The following is a 20,418-nucleotide window of genomic DNA, read 5'->3' as shown; positions in this document are numbered from 1 at the left end:
TAGTGGCATGCCCTATTGTAGAAAAGTGCACCTGTAAGTTGTATGAGGCAGAGCCTTAGGTAACCACAAGGGTGGAGCAACCCATGTCACTCCTTTGTGGCTCTATGTGGGAGAGGGCTCAGAGAGGGGACAGTGCCACTGCCTGGCCTCTGGAGTTTTGTCTGGGAGAAAGCTGTCTCCCAGCACTCATCCTGCTGCCAGTTACTCAACCTTTCCCCATATGCCACTGGTGCCCTTCCGGCTGTTGCTCTGGATGCCTAACACCAGAGGGGGTGTGTCTGCTTAAGTCCTAAGTCCATTGCAGACCCTTTAAAAGGAGTCTCCTAAGGATCCTGCAGTTTCTTCTGCTGCCCTAACTCACTGGTTTTCACTGCCAGAAGTTATGGGGACTTATTTTCCTAGCACTGGTACCCTGGGCTGGGTGGTTTGGTGTGGGTCTGAGGCCCCTCACTCCCAAAGGTATCCCTCTGGATTTTTATCCACCACATGTGGATGTGGGACCACCTGCTCCATGTTTCTGTGCCTCTCCACACCACTCTGTGCCTCTCCACTACTCTGCGCCTCTGTGTGCCTATCCACTCATCGCTACATCTCCACCCCTCCTTTTCATCAGGATGAGTGTGGCTTCTTTAATTCCTTGGTTGTCAGACTTCTACACAGTTCAATTTTCTGACAAATCCAGGTGATATTTGTTTTGTAATCTAATTGTAATTTTTGCTGTAGTTGTGCGAAAAGGTGAAGCAGGTTTACCTATGCCTCCATCTTGACTGGACATCTCTCTTTTTCACATTACATGTCTGGGTACCGTCTGGACAAACCTGTATTCCTGTTTGTATAGACCACATTTTATTTATCCATTCATCCATTAATGGACACTTGGATTGCTTCCACTTTTTGACTATTGTGAATAATGCTGCTATTGAGACAGGAAAGTTAAAATATCAAACACTGGCCTCCAGCTCCACCTTTCCCCTTTTCTGTTTTTGCTGGAGCATCACAGTCATGATCTTCACTGACCACCTATTCTCCTGCTTCTCCCTCCCCACTTAATTGGGAGAACAAAAAGGAAGGAAGGAAGGAAGGAAGGAAGGAAGGAAGGAAGGAAGGAAGGAAGGAAGGAAGGAAGGAAGGAAGGAATTGCTATCTGGAGAGAAGGGACTAGGATGAGCCATGTCAGCAGTCACCCCAGTAACACCAGAAGCCAAAGACCACCCTATCTCCCACCCCTTGCCCACATTTAATAAGAACCTTCCACCCAGAACCCATTGGGGCAGCTCTATCTCACTTCTCAAATGCATAGTGTCACCTTAATAAATGTACTATGCTTTGCTAAATCTGTCATGCTCTCAGATTCTTTCTTGGACTGCGACAAGAACCTGAATCAGGTTGAGGCCTCCCTTGGCCTCCCTAGGTGCAACCTGGCATCACTGTGACCATGGGGGCACAAATATCTGTTCTAGCCTCTGCTGTCAATTCTTTTGGATATATATCTAGATGTAGAATTGCTGGATCATATGGTAATTCTATATTAGTTTTTTAAAGAATCACCTTGTAAATGTTTCTCATGTCAGAGATATAGAGGAAAAGCAGTAGGTAGAAGGAATTGTAGCTATTGGCCATTGTAATAAAGATTGAAGTTCTACGATCTAAACTTCAATCCTACTTTAGGCATCTATGAAATATATGGCCTCGGGTAAGTGATTTACCCTGTTTAAACTTCTCTTTAACTGTAAAATGAAAATAATGCTTTCCTAGATTTTTGTGATAACGAAATGAAATTATATATGTAATATTATTTAATAATTTATAAAATGCTATGTATACATTTACTAGATTAACTGGATGAGATTATAGAAAAACTCAGCCCTTGTGCTCTCTTTGATAATTAACCACTATTACTAAGCTATTTAGATGTCTGGCAAAATCATTCTCTTCAGATCTGAGCTGTCATACAACTCACATTTCCATCTGCTAGCCCAGGCCAGATTATTCCCCAATAAGGAGTCTCTCGGGAGGTTTATTGTAATCCTAGGCAAATGCCATGGGGTTTACTACCAGGGACCACTTTATAGCTTTAGGTTCATTTGGAAGTCAATGTTGTATGTGTAAATGCAAAACAGACCCTCTGGTCCCACCACTTCTCTAATCTTGCAAAGTATGGTCAATAGCTCCAGAAGAGCTCCAAAACAGCCTCAAACTCCTAGGAGTATACGAAGCTGTCTATCTGCCAAGAGGTTTTCACTTCCAATTCAGATGTCACTTCCAATTCAGATGTCACTTCCAATTAAGATGTCACTTAAAGGGAAGAGTCAATATCACTATTGCTATGGATCAGAGTAGAAAATTTAAAATCTCTCTGTACTTATATCTTGGTCCTGGATCTTGAAACCGGGGGTCCTAGGTGGTTATGAAGGACAAAGCCAAAAACAGAAAACAAACAAAAAAAGACTCACCCATCTAGCTATGGAAACAATGGAATTTTCTAAATTATACAAACATCTCATATAAATTAAGTCCTTAATTATTTATAGTCTTTGCAGAGAAATTTGGGTTTTTTCCCCTCATCCTCTTCTTCCTTCTTCACCTCCTATTTATTATTCTTTTACTTCTTTAAAATAACAATAATGAAGATTCTGGCTAGAGGATATAAGGAATTGGTGATGACTCTTGAAACATTTATTCTTGTTGACACTACTTCAAATTCCTGAGATCTAGCCCAAAATAATTATCATCCTGAGTGATTTGAATAGTCACTTCACACTGGAGGTTACTGCTGTTTTCTTGTAGTCTCTTATTTTTTTAGGTTTATAGAACCAAAACCAAGGCAAAAATTGAAATGAAATGATAAGGAAGTTCTTTTCTTTACTTATCTCTTCATAAGGAAGAATACTTTAGAAAAATGCTGTGGTTATTGTGGAAAACTTGGAAACTTTCAGAAAAGTATATAGCAAAAGGAATAAAAATCATACAGAATTCTAGCACACTGAAATAATGCTTTATTTTTCATGTATTCCCTATCCATCTTTTTCTGTTGACCTATGCATGTATCTTAAAACTACATGTGCAGAGGTTTAGAAAGCATTATCATATTTAATTGCTACCACCCTGTAAAATAAACACAATTATCACTTCACAATTATTATATCATTTAATTGCTACCACTCTGTAAAATAAACACAATTATTTTCTAGTTCTCATAGATGAGAGAAGTGAAATTAAATATAAGAAGTGCTTTTTTTATTAATTTATTTATTTTTCCAAATACATTTGTCTCTGTCTACCCCCCACCACTTTCCCCTGCCCCCTCCCCCAACTCCCTGCCTGACACAGTATGTCTTGAATAAATAATAGTTAATGAAGCTTTACTGATGTTGACAAAAATATAAAGCTATTACTACATATATGTATTTTTTGACAGTTATAAGGTTCTGAATGCCCTTGCAAAGAATCAAAATATGCATTTCCAAAAGATAAGTTAAAGCTTCCCATAGAGCTTTCATTGCACAAGGACCCTGGCCTTGAGCCTGAAAGAGAGAGGAGTCTGAGTGTGCAATTGAACTGACCTAATGTAACACGAGCTGTACTTTGTGATCTGGTAATGTAAACAAAGTGGCATGGCCTTGTCATTAAGCTCTGGAGACATAGGCTTCATGGTTTCTGAATTGGATAATAACGCAGTTGCCTCCCAACTCCTATGTGCGTTCTCCCAATGTTGTGCAATCATATCTTCCTGGACAAATACCAGCTCTATGGAAGCTTAATTTTAATCATGTAAACCTGTGAGATGTATTTCTAGGTTTACCAGAGATTTTCCTTGGTGACAAATAATTTATACACTCTAGTAAGTTTTACCCTTGTAGGCTAAAGGCCCAATGTTCCAAGAAATGCTGCCCAAGGCATGTGCTCACTGTCACTCTCTCTGTTTGCATACATACATACTCATGTACATATATATGTGTGTATATATGAGTACATAAAACATCTATACATATGCATTGTTTTACATACACATATATACATCATGCTTCTTGGTCTTGTCCAAATATAAGCAGCGCTTAGGATAGTTCAGCCAAAGCCACATTTAAAGAGAACATCGTCAATGCACATGTTAAAGCTTTTCCTGTAATTAATAAAAACATTAACTTAAAAAATTAAGAAAGTTCATCTTTGTTTTATTATGCTAAGAGTCTATACTGTATTTATTTTTACTTATTTAGGTTGATCACCACTGCCACATGTTATTACTAACCAACTTGCAGAAATGCACTGGTCTTGAAATGTGTTGTTATTTTAATAAAAATTTCACTTGTAAACAAAAAAAACTACATGTGCAATTCTGCATGTTTTTAACTATATCAAGAATTTTTCTATGTCAATGAATATTCTTCATAAATATTACATTAGCCTGTATAATTCTATCATAAGGATAGGTCATTGTCTATTTAAATTTCTGTATTAATGATCTTTTGATTTCTTCCCATTTCTCACTAATATAAGCAACTCAGAGATAAACATGTATATAGTTAGTCATTTTATTAAGATAGATTTCTAGAAGTGAAATTACTGGGTAAACTGGTATGAAAATATTTTAAAATCGGCTTTATAAATTCATCTTTGGGTTCTCAAAGAATCAGTGACATATCAACTTGAACACATCTTTGATGACTTCGTAGCTACTCATATACAGATAATCTCCGCAAGCATTACTGTTAATTGACTGAATATAATCTTTCACTTCAGACACTAGGATGTATCTCTTCCTTCTCCTATTCTGTGGTATAGAAATTAGAAGGTCTAACTGAGCATATACACAAGCCTTGTCAGACAAACACACATGCTTAGCTTGTCTGTGACTGCCTGTTTAACCATTACTCTCAAAACCCATATTTTGCTTCTTTTCTTTTCTTTCAGATGGAATGGGCCGAGTCCTTGCTCAAGATATATATGCAAAAGATAACCTACCCCCCTTCCCAGCATCAGTAAAAGATGGCTATGCTGTTCGAGGTAAATATTTTGGCTTTCTTGAGTAGCATCATAGCTCATACTGTTTTGTTTTGTTTTGTTTTTCAGATATTTGGCTCAGCCTAGGCACCCAACAACTGTCAAATCTGTTTCCCCCTTGGCTGTAAAAGTAATTTTATTCTCAGATAACAAAATGAATCTACACCTATATATTTTCTGACACAATCTTGTTTAAAACTTTTCAGTGAAATTACTGTAGTTTCTTGAAAATTCTTATTTACAAATATATGTAGAGATTGACTTAAAAAACAGTATAATATAATTTATTTCAACCTCTACACATACCAGACAGATAACAGACAGTCTTGCTTGGTCTAGAGTTTTTTTACGTGTTTTCCAGTTGAAAACATCTATATGGTACAAAAAAAGAAGAGCAGATTCCCAACATAAGGGTAAAGTGGGTGGTCTTTTCTCTTGCTTTAAATTCAAACATTAATGAAGGCTTTATAAAAAGCAACCATGAGGGAATCCTCTAATTCTTTGAAAAATGTCATATTCCAAATATCTGAAGGCCCAGACAGTACCAGCAGTTCACACCTTCAGAGTTGCCTCAAATTACATAAAGCTTGAAAGTAAATACAAAATAGCATTTGCCTGCCTAAAGTCCAATCTAAGGACCCAAAATGAAAATGCAGCTGAATTGCTTAGAAATAACTGTTGATTACTAGCTCAAGGTTAATGTCATTGAAGAAATGTCTAAAAACATTTCCCAGTTTATCAAAGATGTTAGGAAGGCCAGTTCCTTTTTAATGATCATTTATGGAGTCTCTGACCTGCTTTTTTGTCATTATTTTCTTTTTACTCTATGTAGCTATCGAAATAATTTTTTCTTTTTTGTAAATACATCCATTAATCTCCATGTTCCATCACCATCTCTTACCAGTATCTTTTTATGGTAGAAGCAGTATAGTGAATGGTTAAGGATATGGGCTTTGAGCAAGAGTGATATGGGTCCTAGTACCAGTTCCATTGATGTAACTTTGAGCAAATTACCTAAACTTTTTGAGCCTCAGTTTCTCATCTGTAAAATGGTGATAATTGTAACAGTATTTATTTACCCTAGCAGGTAGTTGCGAGGATTAAACAAGACTATAAAAAGCCTCAGTAAAGTTCCTGGCACCAAAAAAAAAAAAAAAAAAAGCACCCAGTAATTGTTTTTTAAAATGTTTAATAACAGCAACTGTGATCATCACTACTGTTATTATGATAAACACATTTACTTATACCATCTCTGAAAAAAAGTATAACATTTATCTAAATTGTTAATCTCATATTCTATGTAAATAAAATGGTGAGGAGATTAATTCCTACTAGTGTTTGCTTTCTCAGGAACACTATCTTGGATGCACCTCATTCAGCTTAATCTCACTCAATTAAAGTATTTCTGAAAACATAAATAACAGACCCTTAACAAATTTTTTCCCTATGCATTCCTTCTGCAGTGTTTATTATATAATGCATATTATCCAGAAATTAAACTATTTTAATTTACTGATGGCCTCATTGGATCTTTTTGTTTCTTATTCCCAATCTGAAATATAAAGTCTGGTTTGATTATATAATTGGTAACTATAAAGTAATACAATGAAATCACACACTCAAAAAAAGAATTCTTAGTCCTGAATAGAACAAACAGCTACAACAGATGAAATACCAAAGAGACCAAAAAAAGTTTATCTTTTATATCCTTTGTAACATAAAGTAGGAGAAAGTGAGAAAATAAATTAATTGAGGCAAAATTATCTTCAAATAGAATGTTGTTCTGTGATTTGTTCATGAGGTGGCTGGCAGCAGCTCAATAACAAGAAACTATTGCTCTTGGCTTTTCTTGTTGCCAAAAACATCAGTTAGCCTACATGAGCCATAAAAGAGCCTTTCTACTTTAGAAACTATCAAGGAAACTTTTGTGTAAAGGTATCATTCAGTAATTTATTTATTCTTTTGTTTTGAAGTGGTAGTATTTTAGTCGTTTTACACAGAGAAGAACACCTAAAATGACATCTCACAATATAAAAGTTTGAACTGATTATATATCATGTATCTGATTCATATTATTTCTTTCCTGTGAAGTATTGATATTTCTCTAATATATAGAACATATAGCAGAGACATACAACATAACAGGTAACAATTTTGGACATAGTTAAGTCTCAAACTGGGAATGGTTGGTGTGTCTGTGTGTGTGCGCTCGTGTATCTATCAACATCATAAATAAAGGAGCAAAAGTCATCAGTGAACAAAAAGGCATGGTCTTACTCTTTTCTGTGTTATAATACCACCCCCAGTCAGTGTTTAAAGAATATCCTTGAGGCTGTTGTTGTGGTTCTCTACCACTCTACTTGTGTACCTTCTTCTCTCCACCCCTGTCTTCCTTTACTGTCATTCCTTTCTCCCCACTCCCTTTATTCTCCCTTTTTTTCTTCTCCTTTGCCTTTGCCTTAGGCCTTCCAGTAATAACCAGTGGCACCTGTGAGCATTGCTAACCCTCTAGGTGTAAAGAGGTTGCTAACTTGCTCTGGATCACTAAGCATTAGCCAGTATCCTTCAGAAATATGTGGCATAAAACTCCAAACCAGTTGGAGGATCACTTGCTTTAAGGTATGTGAGTTGAAAAATCAAGACAGTAAAAAAATGACTAAGGAAATAAGAAATCGGAGCAACTTTTAAAAATTTAAGATAGAATAGAATGTAAAGAGGGCAGGAACCAAGTGATGAGTATTTAAATATTAGGAACAGTTGTGACTTAAGAAGCCTGAAAGTGCATTCAGGAGGGAGTGAGATTGAAAGATAAAAGAAAATGAAAGCATATTATCAATTAGAATCAATACAATATTTTTATTCATATTTTTGAAGTTATTTCTCCCTTCACACTGATTAAGCCAGTCACCTTGATGCATTCACACCCTCCTGTAGAGATGTGGATAGGTTCCCATCGTCTCACAATTTCTCTTTTTTTTTAATTTTTTAATTACATTTTACTTCAATATTATTATGTATTGGTGTCAGGTTTACAGCTAAGTGGTTGGAAAATCACACACTTTACATAGTGTTTCCCCGATGTTTTTAGTGCCCAACTGGAACCCATACACAGTTACTGCAACGTTATTGACTATATTTATATTCCATATGCTTTACTTTACATCCCCATGACTATTTTGTTAACTATCAATTTGTACTTCACCTCTTTCTCCCAGTCTCCCAACTCCTCCTCCCCTCTGGCAACCACCAGGCCACTCTTTGTGTGAATGAGTCAATTTCAATTTTGTTTGTTTATTTTGTTCTTTAGATTCCTTTCTCACTGACATGTCATTAAGCATAATACCCTCTAGGTCTATCTATCCTGTTGCAAAAAAAAAAAAAAAAAAAAAATTCCATCAATGACATACCTCACAGAACTAGAACATATATTCCAAAAATTGATATGGAACCACAAAAAATGTCAAACAACCTCAGAAATATTGAGAAAAAAAGAACAAAAGTAGAGATACTGTTCTACCTGATATCAAACTATACTACAAGGCCGTAGTAATCAAAACAACATGATTCTGGCATAAAAACAGACATATAGATCTAGGGAACAAAAATAGCCCAGAAATAAACCCATGCCGATATGAACAATTAATATTTGACAAAGGAGGCAAGAACATACTAGTCTATTCAATAAATGGTGCTGGGAAAAGTAGACAAATACATGGAAAAAAATGAAACTAGACCATTTTCTTACACAATTTCTCCTTACACATTAATGAAGGCAAAAATATCTCAGAATTCCAGATTCAGCTTTCTTGAAAATATTCAATTTGAAAGGCTTATCCTTCAGAACGTGTTTTTGGATCATTTGGAAGAAGGGAAAATTATAACAAGCCAGTAATTATTTTGATAACTACATGTTACAAACAATTCTGGAAGAATGTATTAGGAGAAATCCTTGCCATGTGAGTAAAGTAAATTTTAAAGTTTATTTTTTCTGATTGACATACATGCTTATGGAAAACACACAAAATGAAAAAGAACATTTTAAGTTACCCATTATCTCACTGCCTAGCCTCTATTAACATTTTGTTGCACTCCTTTCCACTAAGTTAATTCATTATGACCTTTTTTTCCATCTACTTGTTTATCAATATAACCTTTTTGATTTAGAGCTACTTCTTAGTCTTTCATGAAAGTCATGTTCCAGGGTTTTCATTTGGCCATTCAAAACCTCTTTAGCCACAGCTGCTTCTCCAACTCATTTGAAAACCTATTGACTTCTGCTATAAGACACTTCACATGAAGAAGAGGGCCTTATGATATGGGACTATTTCTCATGTGAACAGAGACACAATCTGGAACAATTAATTTTAGTTACCACTCTATTTAAGGAAATAGTATCTTTTTTTCCAATACTAAGAGTAACTGAACATTTTTCGCCTAGCTCTCTGCTTTCAATAAGAAAAGGAAACAGATTTATAATTCCAAACAACTCACCTGATTTAATCCCTCAGTATAATTGCGGCAAGTGTTAATACTGGTGTGCTAGTCTTGTCACCTTTGCTTTCCCCCACCCCAACTCTTCCTAGTATACACATAAATACTATTACCCTATTGCCTATCATCCTGATCTTAGACAGTTTGGCTCCATTATCAAAGTAAACAAATTCTTAATCCCTCTGCCTTATTTCTCTGTTGAAGATATTTCTTAGGATCTCTGGAAGTTGTGTTTTCTCTATAGTCTCACTTTATTTAGCCCTAACATGGAAATGATGAGACTCTTTATTATTGAAAACAAATGAATAGCTCCAAAGTGTTTCAAGAGGCTTAAAGACAGCTCACATATGGCTGGAAGGTGAAAATGAGTAATAAATTTATGGCAAATGGGGAAGATAATTTTCTATTCGTTGCCCCAATGAATAGCTACCTAATGAAATTAATTTTATATCAAATGATATAATCAGAAATCTTTAAATAAACAGGTAAACAAGACTTAAAAAATGTTTTCTGGACATTAACAAAAGAATGGGCATGGGAGCAGCTTCAGGATCTAGTACTAAGCTTTATAAATTACTTATGCATTTGTGTTAGGATTTGGTTTATATTGCTTTATCACTTCCTTCAAAATAAATTCTACTATTAAAAAACATAAAACTTATTAACAGAAATGTCAGAATTGGGGGCGGGGGGTGACTGTTAGCCTTTACAGAAACCCTTGGAATCTCTTCATCCTTTCTAATGACATACTGTGGCTTAATTTTATTTGAAGATTTAGGTTCATAATGCCACCATCCTTCCACCTCAGCCCCCTCACACCCAAGTTTGTAAAATTCATCCTGAAAATGGCAACTTCTCGTTTACTTGTCTCTTTAATAGATATTTTTAAATAAATATCAGAGTGGTCATTATTATTTTTCTGTCTTTATAAGAAATAGTGAACCTTGGTATTAATGTAAAATCAGGACTTCAGTTGTTCACTGATTTTTATATTCCTTAAATTTTCTCTTAGTCTGAATTTGTCTGTATTCAGTTCAGTCTTTTCTGCTTCTCAAAAATAGTCCACAAACCAGCAGTATCAGCATCAGTTTTTTAGAAGTGTAGAACCACAGGCCCTATTCCAAACCCACTGAATCAGAATCTGTAGTTTAACAAGATCTCCAGGTGATTTATATGCCCATTAAGGGCTGAGAAAAACTATTGTAAGGAAAATATTTTTTTTTAAGCTGACTTTTCTCTTGGTTCCAAGTGCCTTTTATAATGTTAGCTGACGGAGTCTTCCTTGGCCAGCAGTATAGAGGTCTGTTTCCCAGGGCAAGGTGGAGAACATAGTTTAAGTGAGCACATATTCTATCCCTAGTCAGTGCACCTTCCCCAATCACAAAGGATCCTATTGCTTAGAATCATTAAAGGGCTCTTTCAGATGCTGGCCTCCCTGAACTCTATACCAGGCTTGCCCCAGATGATCTCCAGCCACTTATTACTCAGTGATATTTATTTAGAATATTTGTGCAGAACATCGATGTAAACATTTTGAGTGTATGTGCATTTGCATGTGTGAGGCTACAGGAGACATGAGGAATATTGAAGAGACGAGGGTTTCAAAAAAGAAATAAAGGAAATGATCCCTATTTCTACAGAACTCATAAGAGAAAATAAACACATTTATGAAAGCATTTAAAAAAGATTTACAAAACAATACCAACACATACAATCAATTTACAAACTTCCTACCATGTCTTCATTTTTTTAACAGTATTTATTGAGTATTAATGATGAGCTAGGCATTATGCTTGACTGAGTAACTAACAACGTAATCTAAGTTATATAGAATTAATCAGAGCAGTCTTTCTAAACATTCTAAAGATAGTGAATGTTGACACATATTTATAAAACAGTATGCCTAGCAGAAAATGAAAGGCATTCAAAATATTTTGTGTTGAAGAATATTATTTATTTGTTTATTCATGCATTTATCTTTCTAAAAAGATTCTTAGAAGCCACACTCATTTATTTATTGGACATTTTGAATACTTCACATATTGAACATGGATAGAATTCCTATGATACAGCAGGTGCTAGGGACCCCTCCTGAGACAAATAAGCAAATAATTGCAAATACACTAAGAAACCATAACTAGAGTTATTTGAGGAATAAACTGAAGAAACAAAAAGAGGTGACTCTTGAGGAAGGGGATATTATCTGACATCATAAAAAATAACATTTGAACTGAGTCTTAAAAGCTAAGAATTTTTCATCAAAGACAGGGATAAAGAAAGGACATTCCAAACAATGGAAGGAGCATATGTTATGGAGCTGAAATATGAGTCATCTAGGGGAGCTACAGTACTAGAAGCTGAGAGTGGCTAAAATGTAAGATATAAGGAGGACATGAACCAGAGGCCTTTATACATACCTCTCTTTAGGTGAAGATCTTTAGATAGAGCATTCTCTACTTCATCTCTCTCTCTCTTACTCTCTCTCTTTCTCACTCTCTCTCTCTCACACACACACTCACACACACACGCCCCTACCTTTTGCCTACTTAGCCTTATTTATCTTTCATATTCAAATCAAAAATCCTTTTATCAGGGTGGCTTTCCTTGACCCTCCAGTGAAAGTGCAGGTACTTTCATTGTGTGCTGCCATAAAACTATCTTCCTTTAGAGTGGTTTTCTAATTTGTGTTTATATATTCATTAATATGATTGATTAATAACTGCCTACCCTATTACTTAAGTGGCTTTAAGAGTTTTATTTTTACCATATTCATAGGAAAACACAATAAATAACGTATATATTGCATGCCAATGATATACACATACATATATACAATACATATGCACACATGTAAATAAAAATAAGTTTCATGAAACTAGTATTTATCCTTATTATGTGTGATGAAATATATTTTCTATTCTCTCTCATTTTAAAAAATTGTTTACAAGTTGATTTTAGAGCTCAAAATCATTTGTGATCCAGAGTTTAAAAAGCATTGCAACAGACTGACACTGCATTAGAATGGTAGCAATGTCTGGTTTTACTCTTAACTCTATCTCAGCACCTATGTGACACTGGGGGCATAGAAGACACTCAGTAGAAATTCAGTGAATGAGTGAAAGGAATGAAAAGTTTTAAAAAGTGTTAGTATTTTTAAAGAATGATTATCCCCATTTTTATCAACGAGAAAACTGAAGGCTAGAGAAAAGTTTAGCAATTTACTAAAACTCTGAGGCTCATAAGGGGCAGAACCATGATTCAGATTCAGCTTTGTTTAACTGCAAAACCAGCTAATTTCCCATTGCAAAGAAGTAAAAAGATAATGTCTAGGTTGCTACTGGGAGGTGGCAAGCTGATAATGTCTTTAGTAGAAAAATAATTAAAAATAAATTTATTCACATCTGAGATGCATTTAGTGCAGACCTCTGAAAGATAATTGACTTCTTATTGTCTACAGTAAGAAAATCACAATTTGCTTTAAAATATGCAAAAATAAATGGGGGAGTAGGTGAAACAAGATTGGTAAAATGTTGATAATTGTTGAAGCAGTGACTTTATGTTTACTTAAAATTTTTTACTTAAAAAAAGTTTTTAACAAAGAAGAAGCCATGAAAACAGCATAAGAATAGCTTTGCAGGAAAGCTGTTCTCTTTTTAACAAGTGAACACTGAAAATACAATATTTTTTAAAACACACACACACAGGAAAGCCAAGAGTTTGACTGAGATAATGTCTATAAAGCACAAGATCCAACATCTTGTACATAGAATATACCCAGTGTTAATTCTTGTCTCTCTCCACAATAGGTTAACCAAAGCCATCTGTGCAAAAAGAGTGGCTCGTTGTGAACAATACTGTGTATAAGCCTTTAGTAAAAGTACAGTGTTGTAGTCACATAGAGAAATAATGAATTTCATATGTCCCTTTTAAAATAGGGAAAATACTTTATATTATTTATCAGCATGATTGCAAATATAATTAAAATCATTATATAGAAGGTGTTATCTTTTCTGTGTATGTGTCCCAAACCCTTGTTGTATGCAGATAACATAGAACTAATTGTCCTTATCATAAAACTCATTAGATAGGCATTGCCTTTTCAGTAGTATTGGTCTGAAATCCATAACACATGTGAAGAAACCCCTTTTTAATGCATTTATCTCTAGGAATATTTTTATCTAGTCATTACTATATTGTATATAAAAAAATAGATAAGTTTTTTTTTAATCTCAGTTGTGATAGAGTTTCTTCCAATTTAAAAATAGTCAACGGAAAATGTGATGCAGCACTGCCTGTGCATTCTGATTCAGAAATAACATTTTGGCTCATTAATATGTATTCACACACACACACACACACACACACACACACACACACACACACACAGTACTGGGAATTAAGGGACTGGATTTTAGTCTTAGCTGTACACTAACCAGAACTTGTTCAACGTACTTAGGCTTTTCTACCTGAGTTCCTTCATTCTATAATTCATTTCCTTCAAAGATCAAATGAAGAAAAGAATGTATGTTTTTCCTACTTTACTGGGTTATGATGAAGATCAAACTGGGTTATAAATAAGAAAATATTATGAAATAGTTTAAAAATTGTATAGAAAATGGAGAAATATTCATATATATACTGATATCCATGAATGTGGATAAGGTGGTATTTAGGAGAATAGGCAAAAAAAAAATTCCTATTTTAAAAGTATATGTGGAAATTGTCAAGTAAAGGGAAGACTAACTCTCTCAAGTGACACCAAGAAAGGGCACACATTAGGAACACTTCTATGGATACTTGCGAGTTTTGGCTATCAAAGATCAAACCAGGAGTAACAAAGCTATTATCTAGTCTAGGAGATCAGAAATGTATTCCACTTTCCTGAATCCTTATATGATCATTTGAGTCAAATTTTAGAATTCCAACACTAGGTTTTTATTCCTTGCTATAGGTCCATTCTGATGTTTGTTCTTGGTTCTATTCATCTCACAGCTGCTGATGGCCCAGGAGATCGTTTCATCATTGGGGAATCCCAAGCTGGTGAACAGGTGAGATTCATAGGCCTGACAGGTCCTAAAGATTTCAGTTTCATGGACTTTCAGGATCTAATTCTAAGTTTCTTCCATCATTTTAAGGAAAATCTTAGAGAATCATTAGGTTGTCAAAGAGATTAAAGGACATTTCCCATTAGAAGAACCAATTCTTCCTTAACTGAAAAAATCTTTATCTATTAATTTTATGACATTGTGTTGTTTGTGTTGTCTCACAGACATGCCCACAAACATTTTCCATCCCTGTGATTGGATGATTCTTTTTTCCTGTGTAAACATCAATGTTCTGAGTAGAACTACATTCCAGAAGTTTTTTAAAAATTTCATGGCATGCTTAGGGAACTGCAAATAGTTTGTGGTAGTCACAGCTTAGGATACATATGGATAGGTAGCATATTGTTAAGGTCTCTATGGACTTCTTAAACTTTATTTGTTCACCAACTGTTCTGGAGAATGAGGAGCACAAGAGAAGTTGTGAAACTAAAATTTGCCAGCTTCTTTAAGTTCTTATAAAAGTTTTATGGGAAAAAAGATCAAAATTATACCAAAAAAATGGGTGGGTTTTTTTTCAAATTACCTGTGATGTCCTTCATCTATAACTCACATGTCATACGGATGAGCCAAATTGCTCACTTATTGAAAGTACATACACTTGAGCACTGGGGTGCCATTGCATTCATTGAGACAGGGATCTACAAAATGGGCTTTTGCTATACCAAAATACTTGATCTTAAAAAGCTTATAGTTTAGTCCTATTGATTAGCAGTGGACACTCTCAAAGAAAATATAATTTAATTATACAGTGCTGACATTGGACAAAGCTCAAAAAAATCCAGTTTAATGTATCCATTAAAGAAAAATCAAGATTTAAACTGTTTTTACATTATATAAAGCATGTAAGGTATATCAATAAAAATAAAAAAGAACTAGTTAATAGTCTTAACAATCTAAAAGAAGTACTTCACATATTACCAGAGTTTTTCAATTGATTCAATTCAATTGCAGTTTATACATCTACTCTAAATGAATATATAAATGTCTTTATGTATCCAATAATATCTTTTACATTGGATTTAATATAAGTGAGCTAGTAGTAATCTTTCACCTACCATTTAGACTAGTCTTGGAGAGGAGACAAATTTTTTATTTAATAACCCCAGAAAAACACTTCTTAAGTGTTGATTTAACTAAGAAGTAGAAAATAATTGCACATACAATCACAATAAACCTTAAAGTATTTTTACAGAATATGGTACATTGAACCCAACTAAATTAAGGTAGAGCCTCATGCTAACACACTTCAGTTTAAGAAGCAACTGCCCTGAAACTCACTTTAGGATTTACTTTTTGCCTTAGCCAAAAAAGCACTTTCAGCAAAAGGAGGACCTCTTTAGGCCTATATTAAATGTTCTTCTTTCCACAGTCTTAGTAGATTGTGTTGGCATTAGTACCTCTACTAAAACACCCATATATCATGTTAAATCTTTAATGCTTTTCATCAGAAATCACTGGACTGCAAAAAATGGTCATATACAGTGTATTAAGAGATGTACCAGACAATAAGTAGTAGTAGTAGTAGTAGTAGTAGTAGTAGTAGTAGTAGTAGTAGTAGTAGTAGTATCTGTGGTTGAAAATTAAAGAAGAAATTTTAATGTATTGGACCCTAAACTTTTCATTTTAAATCCTATGCATTACCTTGGTAAAAGATTATATTAAAATATGACAATTAAGAATAAGCCTGGAATGTCTTTTATTCAGAGAACAGAATAAGGGGATATATAATTTAGTCCCAAGAATCTCCTTCTCCAATGACTGTGGGAGAAAAGTGGGGACAACCTCGGAGATACAAACCAGAAAGGATTGCATACTTCATGCAATTGCGATAATGAGATTATTCATGGTTATTTATTCATCCTGGAAATATTTATTGACTACCAACTTTGTGCCAGGCACTTTCTAGGCTTTGGAATGATAGAGCAATAGATATCTCTGGAAAGGGGTGATTATGAAGATTAATGCAGAGACTATATCCAAGATATAGACAGGGTTAAGGGAAACTAACAAAGGAATGTGAAGCACTCAAGGGCTAACAGTGAAACTCTATTACCACCTCTTAGTCTGAGGGAGCAAAGGGAAAGAGTGGTACCTGGACCCATGGAGATTCATAGCTATGGGGCAGCTCTACCCCTCAGTAGTAGAGCTGACATAGCCTTCACCGAACTACAGCCCAGCAGGAAAAGAACAAAGGGAATACAAACACGACTTTTCTTTCTCTTCTACCCTGAAATCTTTTGTTGGCCCCTCCCATTGGCTTTACCTAACCAGCAGCCAGTGATGGGAACCTGGTTGAAATAGTCCATAAAGGTCAGCCTTTTAGGCTACAGCCCAAGATAGTATAGTGATGTAATCTGAGAGGCAAACACAAAATAAAACAAATTCCTGCCTTTTATCATGCACAGGTTATTATATAAACAGAATGTAATAATGCACTTACTACTATACCTAGCAGAGATTGAGAGTTCAATAATATCATTAGTGGTATTGCAATGATAATATTGCAAGAAGCTTTTTAAGGCTGTTCTAATAAATTTCTAGTTTTACTTCAGTTGTATATCCAGTGAAGAGATATATTTCCTTAGCCATTTCCTAAAAATTATTTTAATCTGTTAAGAAAACATAACTTAAAAGGTACCATCTTAATCATTTTATGTGTACAGTAGTGTTAAATTGTGGCCTAAATTTTTAAATAAATACTTATGAAGCAGATCGTCAGAAATACATTTTTATTGGGGAATTAATATTATCTCAGGATTTTATTTTAGGGGAAATTTGAAGCCCTTTTTCCCCAATTCTGACCTAAATCAAGGCCAATGACAAGTGGCTCTTCTGAGGCCAGATCACATCTATCAGATGGGTCTAACCGAAAAACATGCTTTTCCCTATGCTAGGAGAAGTTTGCCGGACAGGTCCTGTGGTCAGTCTCCTATACCATTCATATGGGAGCTCAGACAATGAAAACCTTGGATATAATGTTCCATCCAAATCAATACAGACACTGGAATAATTTTAAAATTATTTTATTACATTTACTAGACTTTTATTATTAATTGAAAGGTGAACTAATGTTTTAGAAATATTTTCGAGGGCAATAATTTAAGTGATTATTCTGACTTGCCTATATTTAACCACAAAGTTAGTTTTAAATTATGACACTTCTCAAATATTGGAACTTCAGTAAATAACTAACGTACTGGTTTTTCATAATTTTCATTCACAAAATCACATTGGATGGCATTTTTTTCTTGAGTCTCAAGTTTCTTGAGTCTTACACGTGTTAAGAAAATTCACATTATTTGAGTGAGAGACCATAGTGGCAAATTTAAGTGACAGTTCTTCAAAAGGAAAACAGGGCACCAAAAAAGGCATCTATCTAATGGTCATTACCATAAATCAAGTTAAAGCTTCTTTGTGTGAGTGTTCCTGTTTGGGGGTAGCTTTCATTTAATTGGCCTAAAATGAGTAAGATTGTAAGTCTTTGCTTTTATGGTTTGTTTCTTAAAATGTTACATCTCCTGCAGGAAAATGTTATTTTTCCTTTGCAAAAGTAAAGTAAATCAACTCTTTCATACATGTTTGTATTTCCAGCCAACTCAGACAGTAATGCCTGGACAAGTCATGCGGGTTACAACAGGTGCTCCAATCCCCTGCGGTGCTGATGCAGTAGTACAAGTAGAAGATACCGAACTTATCAGGGAGTCTGATGATGTACGTCATCACCAGGTCTTACTGCTGCATTCCTGTGGCAGTATTTTAAGTCATGCCCATTTTCTGCAATGTTTATGAGATTAACCCTGTGTGTTTTGGTTATGTTAGGATTTTACAATGTTGTGTATAGGTCTGCACTAAATAAGGAATTGCCTTAGGCTTGAAAGTGTTGTTATAGATGTTCTTGTGATCATCACTGTGATTATAGCAAAATCTGAACCACATTTGTTCCAAGAAATGTAACATGCAAACAAGAAAAGAAACCTCAAGATAGAAAAGCAGACGTACTAATTGTTGACATACCTTCTAGCTAAGTAATTTCTTAGTTGAGACTACCTTCTAATAAAATGTGAAGGAGAATTTAATAGAGAAGAATTTAACAAAGAACACTTGGGCAAGATCATGAATATTACACTAAGCCAAACATTTGAACCAAATGGCACTCAGCTCCGGTATCTATATTTCAGGAAAATGTATGCCACCAAATGACAGCCTGGAAATATTAAATTGATACCAGTTCCCTCTCTATTGCCTGAAATAAAGGACATTGAGATCTTTTTTGGTCTAAGCAGGCCTTCATCTCATTGAAACTAGTGGCAATTATTGAAACCAGATAATCAGCCACCAATAAAAAATAAAAAGAAATTAGTTTCCACTGAGGTTTTAATGACTGGCTATCTAACTTGCTTTGTGAAGAAGTTTAAGATATCTTGTATTTTAAAAGCTGAAGTTAAAAAATAATATTCTCCTGATCTGGCATATAGTAAAATTTGGTCATGATGAGAGACAGCCACTTTTCTTTACCTGGGTTTTTTTTTATATCATCTTCCCACATGTAAGGCTTATAAAATTCCACTCTTGGTATACAGATCCCATTGCTTGCCGTTAAAAATGCCCAGCAGATTTATTGGCATCAGGGAAGCCAGCAGAGCATTGAAATGCAGAACACATGTATCCACAGACTCTGCCAGATGACAAGATACAGTTGCAGTGTCACAATATTGTTCACAGCCCATAAGTGTAAAATTGATGATCACTATTACTTTACAGAAATTTACTACCAGGCAAATGATAAGTCCTTCACTGAAATTTCTACAGATAATTTGGGAACCTTGGTATAGTATTGAACCCATGATTCTTGGGAAGAGAAGAGATAGGTTATCTCCTTACACATTCACTGTATCTATTAGGGTAACCAAATATATGTGTGTGTGTGTGTGTGTGTGTGTGTGTGTGTGTGTGTATATATATATGTGTGTGTACACACACACACACACACACGGTGGGCAAAAGTAGGTTTACACTAGTGAGTCTGTGAAACACAGTTTATTCCCATATTATTTATTTATTGTATTATTTTCCATACCATCAACTGTAAACCTACTTTTGTCCCACCCTGTATGTATATAATTAGTTTTCCTTGAGAATGCTTACAAAATGAGATTCAATATTTTAATTTTTTTTTAAAGTGTGAAAATATTATATTTATTCCTTGGCATCAAACCTAAGTTAGCAGGAACCTATGATAGAAATTCATCATGTTCAAAAGGTTTAGCAAATGGTTTTCTGTTTCTCTATATTTGTATATATTCTGGCCTATCTGATAGTAAAAGCACCCGAGTAGCTAAATTTTATTGACCAGAAATTCTGTTAAGTTGTTTTGTTTGAAATTACAAGAATTGCTCTTATTATAGGGCACTGAAGAACTTGAAGTACGAATTCTGGTGCAAGCTCGGCCAGGCCAAGATATCAGGTAAGTTCATAACATATGGAATGTGTTGCTAACCTTTGTTTCTACAAGATCATGGACTTAGGAGAGCATGGCTATTATAAATCTGCAGCTCAGTCAGTTAACCACTAGCTTTTCAGGGTTTTAACAAGTAGGAAAATGAATTTTCTAAATTCTACATCCCATGTCTGCTCTGCCTACATTTTCATGGATATGGTAAAGGCAAATGAAATAATAGTCAAAAGCAAAGATGAGACCACTGTCCTACCATAAGAAGAGCATATACTTTAGTTTTCTTACAGTGGAATATATTCACCCTGATTTCGTTAATACTGATTTGCTCAAATCTCCTGTGACAAAGCTATATTTTTCCCATCCCTA

The 20,418-nt window shown here is 34.8% G+C and overlaps 1 protein-coding gene across 6 annotated transcripts in view; it reads left to right on the top strand.

Moving 5' to 3' along the window:
• Positions 1-20,418, top strand: part of GPHN (gephyrin) — a 439,737-nt gene that overhangs the window by 358,759 nt on the left and 60,560 nt on the right. For all 6 annotated transcript variants that reach the window (XM_054567416.1, XM_054567420.1, XM_054567421.1 and 3 more), the window contains 4 exons: positions 4,912-5,004; positions 14,485-14,540; positions 18,189-18,308; positions 20,003-20,061. In XM_054567416.1, coding sequence (XP_054423391.1) covers positions 4,912-5,004; positions 14,485-14,540; positions 18,189-18,308; positions 20,003-20,061 — 328 coding nt within the window. The remainder of the gene's footprint in view (positions 1-4,911; positions 5,005-14,484; positions 14,541-18,188; positions 18,309-20,002; positions 20,062-20,418) is intronic.

Source organism: Pteronotus mesoamericanus, unplaced genomic scaffold, assembly GCF_021234165.1.
Source record: "Pteronotus mesoamericanus isolate MK-2021 breed Mesoamerican mustached bat unplaced genomic scaffold, CSHL_Meso_final contig_182, whole genome shotgun sequence".
NCBI classification, from domain to species: Eukaryota; Metazoa; Chordata; class Mammalia; order Chiroptera; family Mormoopidae; genus Pteronotus; species Pteronotus mesoamericanus.
Note: the sequence above shows the minus strand (reverse complement) of the source record. Positions and strands in the feature narration are given on the sequence as shown.